Below are 24593 nucleotides of genomic sequence, written 5' to 3'. Positions count from 1 at the left end.
ATTTTTAATTTTTTTTTCATTTTAGTTTTTATAAATTTTTTTTTTATTTTTTCTGAAAATATTTTAAATAACATTTTGAACAGTAAAAAAATATTATCTAGGAACTAAAAATAAAAAGGACTTAAATAAAATTTTCTTTTACAGAAACGAAAAAAAACTAAAGAAACAAAAAAATGTATTTAAAATTATAATAAATAACCCTGCCAGCTATCATAAAACCCGAACACACTTGGTTCATTCAAAGTTAATTAATGTAGACATTCATTCTAATGACGGAAGACACAATAAATCTTTTCTCGTCATCGATCCTAAGATAATTATTTTTTATAGAAAAAAGGATAGTTGACTGTATCGTTTTGTTTTAATTTATTTTTCTGGTTCAAAAAAAGAATTTGGATTTAATTTTAGTTTCATATATCATTGAAACATTAGTGGGACCAATCAGAATGGCGTTTATTCTTATCAGTTGAAATAAAAACGTCAAAGAAGGCAGTCTGAAAATCCTACGAGTTAGTATAGTAGTATAACATTACCAACTCCTCGAAACATGACATTAAATAAGGAATACATACTTTTTGTAATTCAAAAGTAACACCTGTTGCAAACTAATTAGTGTTCACACTTCACACATGAGAACATTTATTTAAGAAAGAAATAATAATACCAATACTAATTATTTATTTTCCCCTTAAAATAAACATAGGATGGGAGAACACACATAATGGTATTTATTTATAATTATTGAAGGAGATGACAGGGAAGAAAAAGATGTTGACCCATCTACCAAACGAAACACAGGATCGAAAGCGTGGTTGCAAATAGAAAGTGTGGCTTAATAACTATAACTAGGACCTCATCGAATGATGTACTTACACTATTTCATTTCAGCTTTCAAACCTTCTTTTATATTCTGAGGACAGCTAAAAAGGCCACTAGCCCGAATCCCCGGTGTGTCTTTTGTGACACACCACTTTTTGTCCGTCACAGGAAACAGTGGAACACAAACCAAACCAATACTAAAATGTAAGTGCTAGGTACCAGCTTGTTACGTACTAGTATTATGGATATGTTTGGATATAAGGTATTGGTGTTTTTGAGAGCTTCTATGTGTGGAAAAACAGAGAGAAGCTCTCAAAAACTGTTCTTTTAATCTTGTATCCAAACACGTTCTATATAAAAGTGTGTCGGCTATTACTTACGCATTGAATTGGGTCTATCAGTTTTGGGGGGAAAGCAGAACAGAGCAATGGTTTGTGAGGATTCCTCATCGCAAACTGCTCCATCACCCGAACTCTTCAGAATCGCTTCGTCTTCTTCTTCTGCCGAATCCAACTTTCGTGAACTTGATGATGCATTCCTCCAGGTTTATCACTCTCTCTTTCACTTTCACTGTTTTGATGATTGTTTCTAATTGCGATTTTGCAACCATTGTATTGTTTGCTTTTAGAATCAGATTGTGTAGATTCTTTGGCAAATAGTCTGAGCACATGGTAGAATAACAGAATTATATATATATATATATATATATATATATATATATATATATATATATATATATATATTCTTTCTAGTTCTTGTGGTACCATAGATTGAGTTGCTTTGATGTAGAATCGGGAATCGGGATTTGGATATGTATAATTGCATATCAATTTAAGTTGTGCATATTGATTTTGTTGTGTTTTAAGATTTGGCTCTACGAGGCTTATGTATTGCTATTGTAGTATTGTACTAGTATTGTGTAAGTCCTTCCAACAGGGCATAGAAAAAGTGGAGATGTTTTGTGTTCTCATAAATTTTATCGATATTTAATGAAATTCATTTTGAACTGATAAGTTAGGTAAGTATACAAAAATGGGTGGATAAAATTTGGTTTATTAGAAAATGAGAAGTTGAGATGATACACTGTTGCTATGGCTGTTAATGTTTGAGAAATATCCGGTAGTTATAGCCAATTGATACTGGTAGAGAATTTGTGGGAAAAAAGATAACTCCTTATTTCTGAAATTATCCGTATAAAAAAAAATAAAAAAATGGAATAGACCGAAAAAGTATTAGGTTTTTTACTCTGTAATTCAATCATGTCATATAATTGAACATTGATAATTTTTATTATAATTACTTTAAAAATCAAATTTAGGATAATTTCTCATTGTTTGATGATAGAGTAAAAATATTTTTAGTGTATCAAAATTAAAGTAAAGAAAGAAACAACTCTTGCTTATTTATGGAGGAGCTTTCTCTTCTTCAATGTGGAATTTGGGGTGGTAATGTTGGTGCAAACTTCAGCTTTTAAACCATGTAAAGTTAAAGGTTGAACGAACTTCTTCATTGTACGTCTAACGAATAAATACAGGCAGATATAGAAGTTGCTAGAGAAACACATCATCAAGTATTAATCACTAGAGAATCATAATTGTTTTTCATCCTCTGGCCGTGAGACATGATCAGTAGTTCTCTGGTTCAGTGTTCGTAAATAAATCTTGCACCATATAATATTATAAGTTGTTTTCTTTCCCTTTTCCTTGTCACTGATTTTTAGATGATATGGTTTGTTCGTTATAGCTGTAGCTAATTTGTTTTCCAATTTACAGACTCAAACGAGAATCTGGCTAGGAGAAGTGTTGCAGATAAGACTAGATGAGCAACTCATTATATCAGAACTACTTGCTGATGGAGAATTGCTGTACGTATATTGATACTATGTTTGATGGACAATTTTGTTTGAAACTTTTTTTTAAATTGCTGTTAACATATTAAGCTCGAGATATTCTGAAAAACAATTTATAATATATTATGCTTACCTCTAATCTATTAAAAATTGGAAATTTGAATTGTTTCTCAAAACTGTTAAGATTATTAGCATGTTTAATGTAGCTTTTAAACTTGTAATGGAGATTAAGATGCCTACCCTAGATGAGAGGGGATCGAAGGAAGGGTTTAAAGTTTATCCATAAAAACTTAGATTGAATATGAATAAAATATTGATGAAGTTTTTCCACATAATATATCTCATTCTTATACAGATATCTCTATAAAAAAAACCCATCAAATAGAAGGCACATTAGATGATTCTTTTTGTTGGTTAATTTTGGATAGAAGACAATTAAAACTACTAATAATTAAAATTACTAATTATTAAAACAATTAAAGTAAAAAAATTTGACGATAAAGCTTGAGAGAATGTGACCAAAAAAATATTAGTGAACGACTAACACATACGATTTTCACCACCTGGATGGAAAATAGTAGGAGTTGGAGAAAATCTTTTTATGGACTGTTTCTATCTTTTTAAGTAAAAGATTTTTTTTAAAAAAAAAATTAAAAGATGTGTTTGAAAAATTATACTAATTATGTACGTTTTCAGAAAAAACCTTGAAAAAAATATATTTTGATACTTCTTTGATAAATTGAAAATGATAGTTTCTGAATAAAAAAAACTAATAAAAATTACACCATAAATTTACCTTTTCAAATATAAACAAATCAACCGTTATCGATTCACGATTCTAACATTCATTTGTGAAAATCTTTGTGCTATAATTCTATTCTATTTCTGAAGAGTAAATCCTAAATGTTCTTATGTTTTATTCCAGGCAAATCTACATGTTCAAATTAACTCCTTATAAGAATTTGATTTCACCAGAATATAAGTTGAAGAGTGTAATTTACTATGTCTCTTTTGTATGGAAATTAAAGGATGGGACTACTTTCATGTCTGATTAGTGAGTAGAATCTAACTCCCAAGAGGCATCACACAAGTAGCCCCTGCATTGGCACTTTACATTGCTTGGAATCTGAATACAGTTTGAATTGGTTTTCAGGTTTCAAGTATCAAAAGTGGTGTGGAAATTGCTGTTGGCAAAGCATATGGAGTTAAGGCATATTAAAGCATACAAAATCCAGCCATTTGCTTCTAAGAAAAACATTGCGAGATACAGGCCTTATTCTAATGTTGATTCATTTCTGAAGGTAAATTGTTTGATTATCATATCTTCTCCTTTTGACAAATTAAGTGAACAATTGCTAAATTTTCCTTACTTCCAATTTATAAGAGAATATTGTTAGATGCTTTTTGAAGTGATCGAACAGATCAGTGACACTTATTACCAGAATATAGTTAAATTATATTTTCAGTAATGTTCTGATACCAGCAATTTTCGTTGATATTTCATTTGAATTTAGAGGCATGCGGTTGTGTGGAAAATGGTACTGGCTTTTGTAATTTGAACCCAAATTGAAACGCAGTTCTGTGGATGTTTATACTTATGAAGTTCTGCTCAACCATTCTTTAGTTCTTCCTTTCCCTTTCTAATGTAATCGAATTGCATCCCCTTGATGATTTTTAGTGTTACTCATGGCATGAAGACACAATAATTATTGACCACTAGATCATATCAATTTTAGTTTGAAATCTCTGTATGTTATGTTGATACTGACTTATTTGAAATAGTAGAAAATCTCTTGATGTAAGCATAGGAATACAAGAAAGACAAACTCTGAAACCTCATTTTATTCATTTATATTTCCAACTTTTGAATGATGTAAACAGGTAAAAATGATCAAAGTAATCTCAGTATCTTTTAATTTGCAGATTTGCAAAATTTTGGGATTGACTGGCGTTGACCTCTTCTCTCCATCAGATGTAGTTGAGAGAAGAAATACTCGAAAAGTTTGCATGTGTATACGCTCATTCTCCAAAAAATCTAGATCTATGAATATAAATGTAAGAGAGTCTCATAATATTCCTCACAATCATAATTTACTTGCCCTTGCATTTTATTCTCTAAATAACGGTCTTTGCTAATGTAGAAACGTGGTGACAGGTTCCAGATTTTGACATTGTGACCTGTATGGTGGCCATGCCCAAGGATTTGGTTGGATGCAGGCGTAGAAGCATAGAGCTATCACACAGCATCCTTGCTGATTCCTCCGGTAGCTATTACTTACAAAAGCATGAAAGAAGAAAATCTAGACAGGTTTGTCCTTGAATTCACTAATCAATTAAAACAAAACATTAAAGTGCTATGCCAACGAACCTTTGATTCAATTAGCACCAGCCTAATTCTTTTTAAGACTTGGGTGTGATAATAATGTTTGAGGTTGAATTCCCCACCAATCCACCAATCCTCTTGTTCTTGTATCCAAGTGTTTTGGCATCCAATTTAACCACAAAAGAACAAGTAAATAAATTGTCAATGAGTATGCATTTATGGGAACGTCATGCGCTGTACCTTGTGCTTCTACTTCTACCAAATCATTTTGCTACTTGTATTTCTAAAGCATGCTGCTTCTGTAGGGTTACCCCATTACAGACTCCACCAAAGATTATGAGACATATTCAGATCAATCTGGGAATACAGAAAACAAACCTCTAGTGCTTCAATTTGATGACTTACATACTGATGACTTGTATGATTATTCATCAGACATAAACAACAGCATAGCCTCTCCAATGGTTGAACATGTTTATTTGCCCGAAGAGTTAGATCAATTGGACATCCAAAACCAACGGAGAAATGAAATATTTAATGATGACTTTGAGTTGCTATGTTCAATGGAATCATTGCAATATCATTGCTCTGAGGATATAGAGCATGATTGTGAGCTGACTTGGTCATCATCTCCTACCAGTGGGGATTTACATGCCGACCTTATTGATATGACATCTCATTTAGATACTGGAATGGAACAAGTCCAAGAAAGTAGAAGTATTATGGACTTTGATTACTTTGAGCATGTGTCGTTAAGCAGTAATGCTTCTGTCATTGTAACTCCTAAGAATGACAAAACACCAGGTAAAAGGGATGCTAGCTTGCTAACAAAAGATAGGAAGGACACTGATCTGTTTAATGAAGAAAATAGTACACCAAATGTATATCAAAGTGCCAGCTCTCATGGTTCAAATCCAACTCCACAGACTGCTGAAAATGGTAAATTATTTGAAATTGGTGATGACAATGAGGCTCTGCTAGTAGCTTGCATGAACTGTTATTCAAGGGAAGTGCTGAACTTGGGAGATCAAGTCGATGCACAGAACAATTTTAAGAATATTGAGTCTTTCAAAGTGCACAGTGACAAGAATGGTCAATGGGACAAGATAAAAGAAGAACATGAATCTCAAGGCATAGTAAAATGTAAGGACATGCTGTATCAAATCATTTCTAGCGCAGGATATTCTTATTCTGTAAAGAAATTTGAGGAAACTGAGACTTTGTTATATTCACCTGGTTGTTACTTCTGCAATACTAATTCTCTAGATGGAATTGTTCCTCATAGCAATGAAGCTAGCTCAACTTCACTGAAAATGTTTCTAGCATATGAAGAGAGAGATTCTCAACTTGATTTGGATAATGCTAGTTGCTACCAATCTCAGGAGTCACTGTCCTGTCAGTCTTATGATTTACCTGAGTCTTGTAAATGGGATCAGAAAGGAAAATGTGCTATAACATCATATAAAGATGAGAAAAGTTCGCATATTTTGGAGGATGGATCGCGTGAGGAAATTACACCTTGCAAACAAAAAGCTTCTGAAGTCTTAATGTCAACTGTTGTTAAGTTGGACACTGATGGTAAAGAGCTAAGCATTGACTCTCTGGCTCTGGCCTCAAATGCTCTAGCTGCTGATGACTGTGAAAAATGTTCCACTCTTGGGGATGACCCTAATGATTTCTTCAAAGGTGACACAACTGAAGACAATGAAGAGCAAGGTCAGAGAGTGCTAGATATGTTAACCAATGGAGTTGTAGTTCCTGCCAACTGTGATGATGACATACCAAGTCCTGAATCTTGTATAAACTCAAAACTTGAATTGAATGGTGATCATCAAGCATGTCAATATGAAAAGGATCCTGTTTATCGTTCAGAACATACTCGTGTGGTGCATCTTAAAGTAAGTTATTTTGACCCTTTTTCAGGCATTCTGTGTCAATCATTTCCGTTTGTAAATTGAATCTGTTTTGCAATTTTGTTATATAGAAAGAAATAAAACCAGAAGATGAGAGGGTGCACATATTTGAAAATTTAGCTGGAACAGAAGAGGAAGGTAAAGAAATACCAAAAGCAAAACCTCAAAAGAGGCTACTGCTAAGATCAGTATTGGGTGGTGCAGCTGCTGTTGGTTTGTTATTCATGATTATGCACCTAAGGTTTGTGTTTGACCCGTTTTTTGTGGCAGGTAGTGCTGATTCAATTAGTCCATTGATTTGACTTTTTGGTCTTTTATTTGATAGGAGGAATGGCGGGGAAAAAGCTCCACAACCAAGTATGGCATCTAGTCATAAAGGCAAAGAGAAGATTCAGAAAAAATCTACTCGGAAAGTAAAGAGAAGTACAACGAAGGGGGTTTATCCCGCTGAAAGGATCAAGTTAAAGTGATTAGGATTTGGGTCTCTTATATTCAAATAATGATAATTATTGAAGGAAAAAAAAGGTAATAGTTTCAACTCGTTGGTTACACATTCCAGTTAACTGAAGCTATATACAACAAATGGACGAGAATATACAGATATGCGCTGTTTTCTACCACCACCCAGCAGGCCACGATATGGCTAATGTACGAAATATAGGATAATGGAACACTGCATGTACACACGTATATACAACTAGTACGACAAAAAATATCTAAATTGATAATTAAGATTTATATATACAACTTCTAAAGATGAAGTTGTTAAGTTTTACAATAATAATAATAAAAAAGAATACTAAGAAGGATTGTTTCACATTGCAATCTTTTTAAAAAAATAAAAAATCTCAAGATAAAAAAACCTATCTTATCTCCTAAAAAGTTAATTCAACTGGTTAAGCCATATGATAACACGTTTAAAAAAATGCTAAGAGCCTTGCAATTAAAATATAAGTTTTTTTTTCAATATTTTAACATTTTTGTGTAGTATTCTCTTTCAACTCAAATATAAGTAAAATTAATTATTTTTTGTGTTAATTAAGAAAATTAATTAATATCATTTAATTTTACTAATCACATTTATATAATATATTTTTTTTCTCAAAATATCTTTCATTATTGGAATTGGATATCTTGAATAAAAAAATCATTGAAAATAAAATTTCAATTAATTAAAAAATATTTTTAGAAATGGAAATAGTTTACTTGTGGTTATATTTGAGTCCATCAAACCTTTATTTTATTTTTGTTTATAATTAAGTTCGGAAGGAATAATGTCTAAGAAGTGTGGTGTCTGGTCAAGAGTAAGTATTGGTCACTCTCTTGGCTCATGCCCAAGCCACAATAGGAAGGTGTCTGAGCTGGAATTTTTTTTATAATTGTGACACATTGAAGAGTGTTTGACATCGGTCCTAAGCGGGTCTAACAAGTGTCATATCTAAGAAGTGTTCAACACGTTGATAAGCTATTATGTAGAGGTGCATGTTCTTTATAGACACAGAAAATAATTAAAGAGGAGAAAAACAAATATAATGACATTCACAAAATGAAAAAGTCTCACCTCTCACAGAAAGAAATGGGAGAAAAATAAAATATTTAAAATGAAAATTTTACTTGATTATTTCAATATTTATTATGTTATTAATCCCCCCCCTCCCCCGGCAGAGTTCAAGTTTGAAAGATGAAGATATATGATGAAGTCGTTTAAGGTCTAGTTTGGTCCTGAAGATTAAAATATAAAGTTATGTAACATTTTAAATTGATCATGTCATCATTAAATAGCTTTAAATCAATAAATCCAACCCATTCATGTATGATTGCATAGTTTAAATTTATTTTTCCCACCCTTTCATACAAACACTCATCTAACTTGATATGTCACACATATATGTATATGGTGAGGATCAATTGGCACAACTGATACCATGTATCAATTATCTGTACTTACACTACACCATTTAATAACTTTCCCGTAGAAGTTAGAAAACAAAATTATACCATATGCCAATCATAAATCATTTGATATTCTTTTTAGTTATGTACATAAAATCTCACATAAATTACACACTTCTTGACGTATTATCTAAGCAATTGACATTTATTTATATTTCAAACTACATATTATCTGTCAAAATAGTGTGAAGGACTAATTTCGCATTGGTTGAATCGAGAGCAAGTCTTCCTGTCGAGCATGGAAAAATATATCTCCTTGTTAAGTATTCACTATTTTCCAGTGAAACTGAAAGCTTCATAGAAGAAGCTAAGCATGCAGGCAGTGAGGCGCCTTTAACTTCAAAGGAAGGTGAAGTGATCATTAAAGCACTTCTATGAAGCTTCACTTTCACTTTGCATAACAAAGGATAATAATGAATACTTAACAAGGAGATATATTTTGCCATGCTCAACAGAAAGCCTTGCCCCGGACACAACCCAATATCCGGGAGTATCTTCTGGTCCTCTCATCATTTCGGTTGTGTCAACAAATCTTTGAAGCTTAGGTGTGTGCACTGGCGCAGGGCGTGCAGACGAATATGTATTGGAACCAATGGTTTTATCACCTGGCTTTGGATGACCCCTCTGTCCCTCTTTGGAAATAAATGCTAAGATACCCCCAGACTTGTTGCTAAACTGGCCAAGACTGGAGGATTGATCCCACTCAGGTTCCTTCTGCAGAATTGCACCAATTACTTTAGAGAAACGCAGCCTCAAAAGGAGACACTTCTTTTCAACTTGTAACTGAGCTCCTGTCACAATGGAAACACTATCATCCGACTCAACTGGAGCAGTACAAACGTATGAAAAGGAGTTCCATTTAACTTTCTTATGCAAGTTGCAGCTATATGAGTCACAAGACAAGTACGTATTTGCGTTGTCAGAAAGTGGTAAGGACTTGGGTAGAGAAGCCAGATGCTGCAGATGAATGGCCAACCGGTTGCTTGTTCTCCCTTCCAATTGTAATCTTAGCCCAACTACTGGTCTATTACCTACATCTACCTGCCATCAAGGAAAAACGAACCAAGATTATAAATTCATTATTTTATAATGTATAGAAGCTGCACTTCTCCTAAGTTGCGAATGTTACTAGTATGTTAGTACTTCTACTATATCAATATGTATGTAAAATGCAAGGTTGGTTGGTGTTTACTACCATCAGAGCCATATACCCTTTTATCAACAGAAGGTCACAACATTTTAGATGATTAAATCATGAACCATGATACTTATATTAACTTCTGAGTAAAAAGAGAAAGCAACACACCACGACATCATACGTATTCAACATGTATGTAGAGAAACTACTCCTGCCTTCTATATGTTTATAACAAGAGGAAAGAAAGAAGGAGAGTAAGGTACATCTTTTTGTGCTCATAGTTTATTAGAAACATTGAAAGCATGGGAACATTTTACTCATAAAATGCACATAAAAATGCAAGATGGAAAACTTACTGGAATTGTATTTATGTAAAGCTTGGGACCCAAGATACTAAATTTTAGCCAGGTGTTCACTTGATGCTTCCAACGGGAACCAAGACGAATCTCACTAAGTACAGGTGCCCATTGTCTTGGTAGCTGAAACTCACAAAATTGATGAAGGTCTTCAATTGAAGGTTTGTCTGTTTCAGCAGTCACAGTTTACATGCAGGTTCAGCTAATTCAGTTTCAGAAAGAGTTATTATATACATATGAGAGTTTATCCATTCTAACCCTTTTAAGTTTACAACAGAAAAACCCATTACTAATTTCTACCAGTGTGCTAGACAAAATAAAGGAAAGTGGTCAATTGAGTTCCCTTCAAAGAATCACTTAGGAACTGTACAGTCCGAGAAAATGTTTTCTAGAAACAAAGTAAAAATAAGGAGACATTCTTGTAATTGAAAATGAAGACCAGAAATGAAAACATTTTCTAAAAGTAATAAAGCCCCTAGATTTTTTATCTGTGGATAAAAAAGAATTTCATGACACGATGATCATCTTCTGAAATTTAGGTAGAAAGGACAAATGTTTACTAATGTTCAGTGAAATATTTGTGCAACAAAACAAATCAAATAATGGCTTACAACGGAGATACAGATTTATGGCATGGCTCACAAATCCACTCCCGCGGATACTTGTCAAAAGGGATGTCAGAGGGAGAAGGAACAATGATATTACATCAGGTTCCAAGTCAATAGTATCCAACCATTCATTATGATACATCTTTTGATTGCTTCCTCCCCTCCTACTATGTACCATAAAAAGATTCTGCAAACATAGTTGAGAATTTATTAATGATCAATGCAATTAGGAAATTTGAAAAACTTTTTGGTTGTAACATCAGTTACATTGCACGAGAGGGACTTGGGCAAAAATGCAGTGCATATATTAACAGAGCATAACAGAACAAACATTTCTTCATTATATTGGAAATTAAATATTAATGATGTGACACTAATAGTTGCATTATACTAGTTCTTCATGAAAGGAACATTTACACAGTAGCATTCTAACAGAATTTAAAATTTCAGGATGAATTATTTCATTGTAAGATAAGAAGAGATAATTAATGGTAGTATGGTAATAAAGGAAGGTCCAACCATTCTGTGCAGCTGGACATGCATAAAATAATAATCATTCTTGTAGAAGAAAATTTCTAAGTTGAACGAGCAATTCCATATGTAATGTAAGGCACATACTATTTGCAAGTAAGAAATTCTGGTTGCACTTGTAGCACCTTATGATGCAAATATTTTAACATGTAAATCTGCAATGAGTTTAAATTTTTCACTAATTGCATACTGGATGCATGAGTTAGCAAAGTCAGCAAAGTCATAACTAGATAATTAACTCAACAAATTACATGTAAGTTAATGATCAACAAACAGAAATTGCACTAAAAATTCAATTTTTATAATTTTATTATATTTATGGGAATAATACTTTTTTAGCAAAAACAAGCATACTCAAGTTTATTTTATTTTTGAGGGCATATGGAAGGGGAAGGATTGTCTACAAGTCCTGCCTTAGAATCAACCAATATATAAAATATTCACGCAAAACACCTTTTATGATAATTATTTTCTTTTTCCAACAAAACTTGCAGAAAGACAACAGTGAGTCAATGAAGAAGTGCAATGACACCTCTTTTTGGTTACATAAGTCTTCAGAAGCCAGGCAATGATTGTCTGCAGAATCCTTGAACTTCATATTAGCTGTGTCCTTCAAAAGTTTCTGAATACTAGTAGGACCAAGATATGATGTATCCCCTTGTCTAAGATATAGCACATCCTTCCCTCCCATGCTCACCCCAACTATGACATGAGTTCCAAAACGTTCTATAAACCTTGCATGAATCAATACAAATAATTTTATCATTGTGAAATTACAGTTATAAGATGTCAATTGCTTCACTCAATGACAGCCCTTCATAATGTGATTTGCATTGATTAAAGGTTTGATTAAGTTGTTCATACTGAAATATAAGTTGCTTTTAAATTATTATTTAATATTCATTTTTTTCAACTAAGCACATGAAAAAAATTTTAGTTTCATTTTACTATTTGTCGTTAGTCGTCTTCCGTTAAGTGATGACGTGACAAATAGAGTACTACATCTTCATGTACCACGTCATTACATGCATCATTACCTTCAATGACGTGACACTGATGTGTAAGTGATTGGGCGTGATGACGTAACACTTCTATCACGTCATCATTTAACGGAAGAAAATTAACATGTAGTAGAATGAAACTAAATTTTTTTCAGGTAGATATTTGATAAAAAATAGGTAGTAATTTGAAAACGATTTATTTTTCCAAATATGAAAAACTTATTTAAACCAATTTGAAAAACAATTTTTTAGTTAACAAATGATAATGAGGAGTTTTATCAAAATAAATAATTTAATTTCAGATAAAATGATAAATGATAAATTTTATTATTTTATTGAAAATAAAAATAAAAATAGTAATCGTAAATTTAAGTTATGTTTAAAAACAAAGCTTATAAGTTAATAAAAAAAATCATTTCTCAAACACTTTTATTTGATCAAATATTTGTAAAAATTGTCAAAAAAACTAAAAATTAATTGAAATAACATGATGAACATATATGTAATTTACTTTAAGAAACTTTTTTTTTTATTTTTTAAAGATAATTCCTTATTCAAAATAAGAAATACGTCAAACTAAATAAGATATTTTTTTATTGGTAAGAATAAAAAAATACTATTTAAAATTTATAATAACCCACTATCAATTTATCGTGTTTAATTAATTGAGCTAGATTAATAAGATAATATTAAAAGTAAAATTAAAGAGTTAAATTACATACATTTAATACCTGAATAAAGCTAAAAGAGAATCCAACAGTGAGATATATATTTTGGATCAAGAGAATAGTGAAGGAAGAGGGAGGGATAACATGTTACATGTATACATTAATCATAAATTGCAAAACATCAATTATATATCGTTTAAATAAGTTTTTCATGTCATATATTAAATAAGTTTTTCATACCTGAAAAATAAATCTTTTTTAGATTATTACCTAAAAATTTATTCCTTGTCAAATATCTACTTGAAAAAAAAATCAATTTTATTTTACCACCTGTCGTTAGTTGTCTTCCATTAAGTGATGATGTGCCAAACAGGATGTCACATCATCACGTCCAATCACTGACACGTTAGTGCTATGTCATTTAAGGTAATAATGTGATAATGAGATGTCCGTGACAAAACGTGATGATGTGACACTCTGTTAGGTCATCACTTAACTTAACGGAAGACGACTAAATACAGGTAATAAAATGAAATTGAAATTTTGTTCAGGTATTTAGTTAAAAAAAATGAACATTAAGTAATAATTGAATAATTAATGATGATAATAATTGAATAATTAATGCAGAGTAGTGCATGAGGAGATTTTTGGAATATACAGATTGAACTTTATAATGACATTAATGAAATTGTTTTATACATGATACATTATATCTGATGAAAGAAAGCATTATATGTGGTCTATAAATAGATTGAAATTAACAAAAAAGGTTTGAACTTGCATTAATTGGACGATTTGTTATTATTTGACAGAATGAATAACTTCGATCTTTAGGAACCAAACAATACCTATCATGATGGTATAACTCTGTTGAAATGGTAAGTAATGTGCAAGATAAGCTCATAATTTCTAAGCCAGAAGACTTCTTTTTTTGATACATGGAGTAGTAAGTTGTTACTTCTTACTACAACAAAAAAGGCCTCGGGATCTTACCTTGCCAAGGCCTCAGGATCCCATGATGATGGCACTGCTTCTTTGACATGATCAAGGAGTTCACCCTGATACCTTTCTAATTCAACGGCATAGCGTTTGATGAACCACCCATCATATGCAAGAGACTTGATAGAAGCCAAATCTTTTATATTTCGACAAGATAACCCAAATGAAGCACAGAAATGGCCAGATGCAGTTTGTCCTCCAAGGCACATTTCCTGGTTGAAGTGCTCCAACATCTGAAAGACATCATAGGGTCACAAAAAGTAGCATCTATCTATAGGTCAATACAAGTACATAAAGAAAAGAGCTAGCAACTTTCTTACTGTAATACTTCTTCTAATCATGAGTCGAATTCATTAAATAATAAGTAAAATTCATAAAATTGTGATTTTTTTAATAAATTTTAACTAATAATTAATAATATATTAACAAAAATGTGTTAGAAAATACGTTATTAACATTTCTAAAGTATATAAACACGGTAACATAATATTCTTAACATGCCTGTTGCAAGGTGAGAACTTCTGAATGGACTCTAATGGATTCCCCTCTGACACATTTGATAGAGTTAGGGACATTTGGAATTGAAACCCCTCCAGGAATCTCCAGATTACGGCACTGCTTCTCATTGACAAATATCAACCTTGAACCCTTCTTACAGTTGTCAAAAGCTATATCTTGTGTTATGTCAAAACCCAACCCAATTGAGTTTATGGCTTTCTGGGCTGCTTCTAAACTCGAAACTCTTGGTGCCATCACTCAATTTGAAGGTATATAACATGGAAGCGAGGCAAATATTAAAGGAGAAGAGAAAACTAACGCACACTCCATTAAGATCAACATAGGCAAAGACTTAATTTTACAAAAAAGAACGTTCTAGGAAGTTACATAGATATTGGGGAGCAGAAGTTGGTGTCATTGATTTTGCTTTTAGAACAGTAGGAAGCAGCAAGGAATCAGGACCACGTACACGGAGTTGACTGTTGACTTGAGTGGATGATATCATCATATCATAATAACGCACAACATCTTAGGACTCATGAACAAGATACAAAACTTATCATAGTTATGGTATTTTTGGTAGGTAAAATAATTACTTGTGCTGATTGATCAAGAAATAATAATAATAATAATAAAAAAGTAAAGATTCATTTAGGTTATGAGAGATACAAAGGACTTAATAGAAATTTAAAATTATAATATTTTGATAAAAAAAAGAAGGAACTACAAAATAATAATAATAATCATGATGATAATAATATTTTTTTTTTAAAAAAAAGCTACTTCTTGTGAACTTATCATATTTTGTAACTTTTTTTTAAGAAAAATTATAACATTTTGTAGTTATTTTTTTCTTTTCCTTCTTTTAAAAAAAAGCTAACTTCTTGTATGATGATAGTTTTTAAATAAAAATTTATTATTTTTAACACTTTAATATCAATAATAAAGGTTAATATTAAAAAAAACCTAACATAAAAAAGAATACCATATAACGAATAATCTAGTTCATTTGGTTGACTAGAGTGAGTGAATTATTACTAATATGGAACCACTTAAAGATTAGAAGGTGTATATTGGCATCTAACATCCTTTAATTTGAACAACAAAGCCATTCTTCTATTACTCAAACATTGAATTTTTAGCCTCTTTCCACAATATAGTTGCACATGTTAGATACAGAACGATCCATCACTGGACGACCCAGACATCTCTTAAGGTTTTGATAAAAATACAGATATAAATTTGTTTCAACCATTCTATTACATGTAAGTCAAACAAGTTTGATGACTAGAAGAAACATCATATGAGACTTATCCAATAATAAATACCTCGTCTACTGAAAGTAGGGAGTACTCATCCAGTTCATCCAAACAATAAATGGAACAAACATTTCATTTGAATTATTAATTTATTCCAGTTTATATGATTTTGTTTAAAAGGAACATATCTGCAAATCTATCTTTTATTTCCTTTTATATGTCTAACGGTCATATTGAGCTATGAATGACAGATATGAAAAATCATGATCTTATTAAACAGAAACGCGTAATTTTTGTTTATTTTAGGAAACAAGATTAATATGCACAATAGTCATATTATTCAATTTCAAAGATACTCTCCACGATCACAAGCGTCTCTCTACCTATAAATACGATATCAAGGATTGAAGAATGATAATGAACAAGTGCAGAAAAAATAAGAGTTCTGAATCAAGAAACGAGAGAAAAGTAAAACATTAGTTGAGAAATACACTAAGCTTAAGAAAGTTCATTCTTTGTGATACACAAAGTACTTGTGAGAGATTAGAACTTTATTGTAAATTCACTTGTTGAGTGTTGTAAAGAATTTATGATTTTATATCAAATTTTTGTTTGTGAAAGTCAGGACTTAGTGACAAAACAATACTTGTGTGTTCATAAATTTAGGGAGAATCTAAGGATTATGTCAATAGTGGCCTTGAAAATACTTGTAAGCAAGAAGTGGCAGAAAAAGAATACTTGTTGTAATCAAATTTGATTAGTAGAACCCTTTATTGGTTGGTAAAGGAGAAATAGACATAGCTTTGGTTAAGTAAATCAGTATAAAATGAAGTATTTTTACTGCTTTTTCTTAACTTATCAAAGTATTTCAAAGTCCCTTATTGGCACATTTTGCTCACAAGATTTTCACAGAAAATAAGTTTTATACATCACTGGACGACAATCCACTTTTAGTACTAGACGAAGGTTCTTATCAACTTGTTTATTATAACATCTTCCATTTCGAAAAGGTTTTATACTTTGACTAATACACTATTTAACCCTCATTCTTGTGTGATTTATTGTATTTCAGTTGACATTAGCCCCTCAGGTTAAGTATTTTCACAAATACAAAGGAAATATCCTAAAGTCAAATAGATATGAAAAAAGGGTATACCACAAACAAACCTTCATTATTCAAAAGCGTCAAATACAACTACTGGAAGGAACATATAATAGCTCATTTCGAATCCATAAACATAGACCTCTGAGATATCATAGAACATGGCAACTATATTCCATTGGATGATCAGCTGAATAAAATTCTCAGAACCTCCTAGACAGATGCTCAAAGATATAGGTTGTTGCTGAACTCTAAAACTCAAAACGCTCTGTTGTGCACCCTCTTTGAGGAAGAATATACAAAGGTACACAACTATAGAAGTGTAAAACAAATGTAGGACACATTAGCTTTAATGTATGGAGGATCCTCACGGATAAAATGCAACAGACTCAGCTTCTTGACACGTAAGTATGAACTCTTCACTATGGAAGACGGTGAAGATATACAAGTCATATTTGGACGCTTCCAAACTATTTTAAATGAATTACATTGTCTTAACAAGACTTTTGATAACTATGATAATATTGACAAAATTCTAAGAAGTTCCTGGACTCCATGTCCATTGAAGATCTTATTAGGACCTTAAAGGTTCATAAGCAGGAAATTCAACAAGATGAAGGGTTCAAAAAAGAAAAATCCTTGGCCCTAATAACACAAAAAGTAAAAGCATCTTCAACTTGCAAAGAATCCTCATCTAGACCTACATCTAAAAGCTCATCCAAAGGTATCAACACTGGTACATCTTATGATGATGAGTCCAATGATGAAAGCTTAAGAGAATTCATTCTTTGTAATACACAAAATACTTGTGAGACATTAGAACTTTATTGTAAGTTTAAGGATTGTGCTAGTAGTGGCCTTGAAAATACTTGTAAGTCAAAAGTGATAAAAAATACTTGTTGTAATCAAATTTGATTAGCGAAACCCTTTACTAGTTGGTTGGTAAAAGAGAAATAGACATAACTCAGGTTGAGTGAATCAGTATAAAACAAAGTATTTTTGCTGTTATTCTTTAGCTTATCAAAGTATTTCAAAGTCCATTGTTGACACATTTTGCACACGAGGTTTTAACTGAAAATAGGTTTTATACATCTCTAAACGATAGTCCACTTTTAGTCACTGGACGAGAGTTCTTATCAACTTGTTTATTATAGCATCTTCCATTTCGAAAAGGTTTTATACTTTGACTAGTACACTATTTGACCCCCTTCTAATGTGATTTATCGTATTTCAAACACACGAAGAATCTAATTAATGTGAAAGGATATGAATAAAAAACAACAAAGAGCAGCAAAACATAACCAAAAGAAGTTAATTAGCTATGCAAGCAACAAGACAGTGAAGCACCTTTGATAGAAAAGGAAGGTGAAGTGATGATTAAAGTACTTGTGAAGCTCCAGTTTCAGTTTGCATAGCAAAGGAAAATAGTGAATACTTAACATGCAAATATATTTTGGCATCCTGAACATGCAACCTTGCTCCGGATACAACCCAATGTCCGGGAGTATCTACCGGTCCTCGCATAATTTCCGTTGTGTCAACAAACCTTAGAAGCTTAGGCGTGCGCACTGGTGCAAGGCGTGCAGCAGAATATATACTGGAACCAATGGTTACATCACCCGGCTTTGGATGATCCCTTTGTTCCGCTTTGGAAATAAATGTTGTTAAGATGCCCCAAGTCTTGATGCTGAACTGGCCAAGACTGGGGGATTGATCCCACTCAGGTGCCTTCCGTAAAGTGACACCAATGACTTTAGAGAAACATAGCCTTAAAAAGAGACACTTGTTTTCAACCTGTAATTGAGCTCCTGTCACAATGGAAACACTATCATCCGATTCAACAGGAGCAGTACAAACATATGATAAGGAGTTCCATTTAACTTTCTTATGCAAATTGCAGTTATATGAGTCACAAGACAAGTAAGCATTTGAGTTGTCAGAAACTGATAAGGACTTGGGTAGAGAAGCCAGATGCTGCAGATGAATGGCCAACCGATTGCTGCTTCTCCCTTCCAATTGTAATCTTAGCCCAACCACTGGTCTATTACCTACATCCACCTGTTATTAAGGAAAAATGAATAAAGACTATCAAATTAATTATTATATAATGTACAGAAAGATGTTACGAGTATGTTAGTACTTCTACTATTGATATGTATGTAACATGTAGAGTTTGATACTAGTAAGATTATTATGGGAGATAATGCTACATGGCCACCTAACTGTTAGCAACAGAAGGTCAGAACATTATTGAAAATTAAATCGTGAACTGATATTTCACATTAACTCTATCAATGTAAAGAGAAAACAGCACTCCGTACATATTCAACAAGTATGCAGAGAAGCTACTCATGCCTTCCTTGTATTTAATTATTTATAACAAAAAGAAATACAAAGGAGAGTAAGGTACATCACTTTACCATCTTTTTCCACTCACAGTTTATTAGAAACACTGGAAGCGTGGGAAACTTCAACTTATAAAATGCACATTAAAAGTGCAAGATGGAAAACTTACTGGAATTGTATTTATGTAAAGCCTGGGACCCAAGATACTAAATCGTATCCAGGTGTTCACTTGATGCTTATGATGAGAACCAAGGCTTATCTCACTAGCTACAGGTGCCCAATGTCTTGGTAGCTGAAACTCCAAAAATTGATGAAGGTCTTCAATTGGAGGTTTGTCTGTTTCAGCAGCCACAGTTTACATGCAGGTTCAACTAAGATAGGAGCTGTTTGATTTAAAAACTGTTTTCTATTTTTACTTCACCTTATTTTCACTTTTTTTCTGATTTCAAAGATTTGCATACAACTAATGAAAATAAGATGACACTTTTATTTATAAGTAAAAATGAAACCAGCAAAGGAATTTTTTTTTTTTAAAGTAAACAAGCCCTCACTTAGGTTTATTGTCAGTAGATAATACCATTTTTCTTGACATAATGATCATTTTCTTAAATTTAGGTAGGATAAAAAGGACAAATTTTACTGTTCTATGAAATATTTGTGCAACAAAACATATAAAATAATCACTTACAACGGTGATAGAGATTTATGGCATGGCTCACAAATCCATTTCTGCCGCTTCTATTCCAAAGGGATGTCAGAGGGAGAAGAAGCATTGATATTACATCAGGTTCCGAGTCAATAGTATCCAACCATTCACTATGATACATCTTTTGAATGCTTCCACCTCTCCTACTATGTATCACAAAAAGATTCTGCAAACCCAATTGAGAAAATTTATGGAGTATCAATGCAGTTAGGAAATTTAAAAAGCTTTTGTGTTTGTAACATCTGTTGCATTGCATGACACAGAAAGAGGCAAAAATGCAGTAAATATATTAACAGAGAATTACAGAACAAGCCTTTCTTCATTATATTGGACATTAAACATTAATATTGTGATGCTAATACATTAACCTAGTTCTTCATGGAGGGGACATTGACATAGTAGCATTCTAAACAGAATTTAGAAGTTCAAGATGAGTTATTTTAGTGTAAGATAAAAGAAAATTAATGGTAGTATGGTACTAAAGGAAGATCCAACCATTCTGTCTGGCCGGCTGGACATGTATAAATTGAATTATCATTCTTTGATACAAGAAAATTTCTATGCTGGGGGGGCAATTTCATATGTAATGTAAGATACATGCTATATGCAAGTAAGAAATTTATTTGCACTTGTAGCACCTTATGATGCAAATATTTTAACATGTAAAGTTGCAATGGTTATAAATTTTTCATTAACTGCATTTTTTATGCTTGAGTTACAAAAGTTATAACTAGCAAATTAACTCAAAATTCTTGATGCTTGATACTTGAGTTGCACTTGTAACACCTTATAATGCAAATATTGTAGCATGTAAAACTGCAATGATTTTAAATTTGTCACTAACAACAGCATTCTTGATGCACAAGTTAGCAAAGTTATAACTAGCAATTAACTCAAAAAATTTCAAGTGAGTTAATGATCAAAAATAGAAATTTCTATCATGAATTCGATTTGTAAAATTTTCTTTTATGGGAATTGTACTCTTTTGGCAGAAAACATGCATACTCAGTTTTTCTTTCTTTCTTTTTTTTTTTTGGCGCGGGGAGGGGGGGGGGGGGGGGGATGGAAGGGGAAGGATTTTCTACAAGTCCTTCCTTAGAATCAAATCCATATATAATTTTTCATTAAGAAAATTTTTTTGATTTTAAACTTATTATAATAATTATTTTTTGTTTCCAACAAAACATGCAGGCCAAAGTAAGTCAAGAAAGATGTGCAAGGACATCACTTTTTCGTTAAATAAATCTTCAGAAGCTATGCTATGATTTTCTGCAGAATCCTTGAACTTCCTGCTAGCTGTGTCCTTCAAAAGTTTCTGAATACTAGTTGGACCAAGATATGATGTATCCTCTTGTCTGAGGTATAACACATCCTTCCCTCCCATGCTCACCCCAACTATGACATGAGTTCCAAAACGTTGTATAAACCTTGCATGAAGAATCAGTACAAATAATCTTATTACCGTGAAATTACAAATATACTCAATGACACCCATCATAATAAAGTTTGCATCAATGAAAAAAGAGCATGATCATCAAGTAATTAACGAAAAAATATATTATATGCTGTTTGTTGGATACAAACTTAGTTTATGGGTTGGGTGGGCTGTTTTTATGCCAGAAGGAATAACTTGGATTTTTAGGAACCAAACAATACCTATATATCATGATCTCGTATAAGTCTGTTGAAATGGTAAGTGTGCAAGAGAAGTTCAATTGTTAACGTGTGCAGTTCTGGGGTCTTACCTTGCCAGTGCCTCAGGGTCCCATGATGATGGCACTGCTTCTTCGACCTGATCAAGGATTTTACAGTGATGCCTTTCTAATTCAATGGTATAGCGTTTGATAAACCAACCATCATAAGCAAGAGACTTGATAGAAGCCAAATCTTTTATACTTCGATCAGATAACCCAAATGAAGCACATAAATGACCACTTGCAAGATTTCCTGAAAGGAGCATTTGCTGGTTGAAGTGCTCCATCATCTGAAAGACATTATAGGATCACAAAATTAACATCCGTCTTAAGGTTAATATAAGTATTTAAGTTTAACCATGGTACCATATTCATAATTAACATGCCTGATCCCGGGTGAGAACATCCGATTCGAATCTAATTGATTCTCCTCTGACACATTTGATGGAGTTAGGGACATTTGGAATTGAAACCCCTCCAGGAATCTCAAGATGACGGCACTGTTCCTCATTGACAAATATCAACCTCGAACCCTTCTTACAGTTGTCAAAACTTATATCTTGCGTTATGTCAAAACCCAACCCAATTGAGTTTATGGCATTCTGGGCTGCTTCCAAACGCAAATCACTTGCTGCCATTACTCAATTTGAAGGTCTAGAACATTCAATGCAAGCAAGGCAAAATCAACACAAATAAAGATTATAAAGAACATATCCTATGATGTTTCATAATCTTTCAGCCAAAATTTGGGAGCTGAAGTTGGTGTCATTGATTTGCTTTAGTAGGAACTAGACAGGAAGAGGGACTACGTACGCGGAGGCCTTGACTTTAGTAGATCAGGCTTATGGTTTTCATACTTTAGACATTATGTGCACGTGTCTGATTGCTTTAGTAGGAACTAGAATGCCGTTATACTTAGAGGATTTTCAGCTTTAATTTATATTATATTAAGGTATTTAATTGGCCCTAGCTGTAGTGATCATTGGGTCTTTGTCACCTACGCTATGAGAGCATCTTTAATGTCACATCTTGAGCAAGATCTGATCTTGTAAAGATCTTACAATAAAGATAGGATAAAGATCTCCAAAATAGAGAATAAATTCTTGTAGAAAGATCCTGAATATCTCAGCACAATGTTAAAAAAATGTACAAACAAACCAACAACATCCTGGGAATAAGAAAAAAACAATGAAAGAAGAAAAAAAATAAGAACGAAAATGCAACAGAAGAGGAAGGGAAAAAAAATACCTTTAGTGGACGTTGGCGTCGCGGGAGAGGGAGGTGGAGTGGCGGTGCTGGAAGGAAGAAGAAGGAGCTCTATATGTAACCTCGTGCCTCTTTCCCAGAAGTTATGAATTAAGTATTGCATTTACATTTTTCTTAATATTTTATTATTCTAATTTCTAGTTGCTAGATAGATAGAAATACCTATCAATGCCACTAATTCTTGTACTGGCCCAAAGTCAACAAACAACTCACGACCAATTGTATAACTAGCAAAGTAAAAATTTTAAAAAATGCCAATTTTTGTAGAATATCAAGAAAAAGCTAACAGAAATTTAAAAAATTACCTTCAAGTCTTCAACAATCCACTTTCATCGTTCGTCATTGGCTGCCCAGCAAAATTGCGATTTTTTTTTCCTCCTCTTCAAGGTATGCCTTCAACCAGTAAGTTATTTGTCCCCTCTCCTCTTTTCTGGTGTTTTTGGACTAACTTGTATTTCACTTGATAGCAATAGACTTTTTGTTGGCGCGCGTGTGTGGCATCTAGACTATTCTTTTCAAGCAATCCATGTGAGGATTTTGACGGAATTTTGCCAGTTATGTTGTTGTATGTGTTTATGGCTGTCACGGAGAACTTCTGGGTAATGGAAATCACCACAGATTAAAGGGGAAAATAAATACTAATGTAATTTGTGACTATTTTTATGTTATTCATGCTAATTTTTAACCTGAAAATTCAACCTTCACAAACTATTGGAGGATGAAAACATATTTTAGTTTTTATATAAAGTACGAACAGAGAAACATTTTCACACTCTTGTCCCCAAAGTCTTAATCCACTGGAAATGTGATTGAACTAGGTCACTTTACAATTTCATTTACACGTAAAACTCCTGTTGAATTTGTTCCAAAAAGCATTTTTTAAATATTTACAGAAAAAAATAAAATAAATATATAAAATAATTTTATATTATCATTCAATTATAATTCATTATTTATAATAATTATCTTAAAAGTGATTGATATTGATTTAGAGTATAAAACATTATACTTATAATTATATGCTAAGGTGATAAATTATATCTAATTCAATTCCATTTGTTAGCAATAAGATAGTTGCACAAAAATGATAGTTGCAATAAGATAAATTATATCTTATGTGAGATATGTAGCTTATCATGCGTATATTATCTATACTAAAATTTCTCCCATGTAACTAGCTTCAGTTAATTCTTATTATGTTTAATCAGTGAAGCAAGACAATCAAGTCCTTTCTGCATAATTTCTTTCTGGGTGACCCCAGACATGAAGCTGGACTGGCCAAGACAGGTAGGTGCCTTCTGCAGAGTGGCACCAATGACTTTACAGAAATGCAGCCTTAAAAAGAGACACTTCTTTTCAACTTGTAACCATTTAACTTTCTTATGAAAGTTGCAGCTATATGAGTCACAAAACAAGTAAGCATTGCTCTCAGAAAGTAATAAGGACTTGGGTAGTGAAGTCAGATGCCGGAGATGAATCGCCAACTGGTTGCTGCTTCTCCCTTCCAAATGTACTACTGGTCTATTACCTACATCTACCTGCCATCAAGGAAAAAAGAACCAGG

At 32.5% G+C, this 24593-nt stretch overlaps 3 protein-coding genes across 8 annotated transcripts; 1 reads left to right on the top strand and 2 right to left on the bottom strand.

The window, feature by feature from the left end:
* The first annotated feature begins 791 nt into the window (after window positions 1–791).
* Window positions 792–7507, top strand: LOC114413275. Its single transcript, XM_028377573.1, has 9 exons — window positions 792–1023; window positions 1221–1363; window positions 2592–2683; window positions 3822–3969; window positions 4592–4723; window positions 4824–4976; window positions 5297–6889; window positions 6976–7145; window positions 7230–7507. Exons 2-9 carry the CDS (start codon window positions 1247–1249, stop codon window positions 7372–7374), a joined length of 2550 nt encoding a protein of 849 aa, XP_028233374.1. The 5' UTR covers window positions 792–1023; window positions 1221–1246; the 3' UTR covers window positions 7375–7507.
* Window positions 7508–8883: 1376 nt separating this feature from the next.
* LOC114413274 (MACPF domain-containing protein At4g24290-like) lies at window positions 8884–15064 on the bottom strand. The gene is made up of 6 exons (XM_028377572.1): window positions 14660–15064; window positions 14153–14391; window positions 12023–12224; window positions 10963–11146; window positions 10352–10518; window positions 8884–9898 (listed from the first exon to the last, which is right to left on the bottom strand). Exons 1-6 carry the CDS (start codon window positions 14909–14911, stop codon window positions 9230–9232), a joined length of 1713 nt encoding a protein of 570 aa, XP_028233373.1. The 5' UTR covers window positions 14912–15064; the 3' UTR covers window positions 8884–9229.
* Window positions 15065–18315: 3251 nt separating this feature from the next.
* LOC114413273 (MACPF domain-containing protein At4g24290-like) lies at window positions 18316–23723 on the bottom strand. 6 transcript variants are annotated; one of them, XM_028377569.1, is made up of 8 exons: window positions 23335–23722; window positions 23012–23058; window positions 22150–22417; window positions 21815–22053; window positions 21298–21496; window positions 20052–20235; window positions 19533–19699; window positions 18316–19075 (listed from the first exon to the last, which is right to left on the bottom strand). In XM_028377569.1, the coding sequence occupies exons 3-8, from the start codon at window positions 22399–22401 to the stop codon at window positions 18395–18397; spliced, it is 1722 nt and encodes a 573-aa protein (XP_028233370.1). In that variant the 5' UTR covers window positions 22402–22417; window positions 23012–23058; window positions 23335–23722; the 3' UTR covers window positions 18316–18394. The 6 variants fall into 6 exon arrangements, with proteins under 6 accessions (XP_028233370.1, XP_028233371.1, XP_028233372.1 ...); XM_028377570.1 differs by lacking the exon at window positions 23012–23058 and having other exon boundaries at window positions 23335–23723; XM_028377571.1 differs by lacking the exon at window positions 23012–23058 and having other exon boundaries at window positions 22150–22370; window positions 23335–23721.
* Between the last annotated feature and the right edge of the window lie 870 nt (window positions 23724–24593).

This window comes from Glycine soja, chromosome 5 (assembly GCF_004193775.1).
Source record: "Glycine soja cultivar W05 chromosome 5, ASM419377v2, whole genome shotgun sequence".
NCBI lineage: Eukaryota > Viridiplantae > Streptophyta > Magnoliopsida > Fabales > Fabaceae > Glycine > Glycine soja.
The sequence above is the reverse complement of the archived record's forward strand: the minus strand, read 5'-3'. Positions and strand labels throughout refer to the sequence as shown.

Excerpts from the sequence above, each read along its gene's own strand:
- LOC114413275 (XM_028377573.1), top strand. The coding sequence starts at position 1,247 with ATGGTTTGTGAGGATTCCTCATCGCAAACTGCTCCATCACCCGAACTC. Across the intron at positions 1,364-2,591 it reads TTGATGATGCATTCCTCCAG|ACTCAAACGAGAATCTGGCT; the intron begins GTTTATCACTCT and ends TCCAATTTACAG. Across the intron at positions 3,970-4,591 it reads ATGTTGATTCATTTCTGAAG|ATTTGCAAAATTTTGGGATT; the intron begins GTAAATTGTTTG and ends TTTAATTTGCAG.
- LOC114413274 (XM_028377572.1), bottom strand. The coding sequence starts at position 14,911 with ATGGCACCAAGAGTTTCGAGTTTAGAAGCAGCCCAGAAAGCCATAAAC. Across the intron at positions 11,147-12,022 it reads ACTTATGTAACCAAAAAGAG|AATCTTTTTATGGTACATAG; the intron begins GTGTCATTGCAC and ends CTATGTTTGCAG. Across the intron at positions 9,899-10,351 it reads TTTACATAAATACAATTCCA|GTAGATGTAGGTAATAGACC; the intron begins GTAAGTTTTCCA and ends CCTTGATGGCAG.
- LOC114413273 (XM_028377566.1), bottom strand. The coding sequence starts at position 23,132 with ATGCAATACTTAATTCATAACTTCTGGGAAAGAGGCACGAGGTTACAT. Across the intron at positions 20,236-21,297 it reads AAGATTTATTTAACGAAAAA|AATCTTTTTGTGATACATAG; the intron begins GTGATGTCCTTG and ends TTGGGTTTGCAG. Across the intron at positions 19,700-20,051 it reads CATAAATCTCTATCACCGTT|ACAAACCTCCAATTGAAGAC; the intron begins GTAAGTGATTAT and ends CTGCTGAAACAG.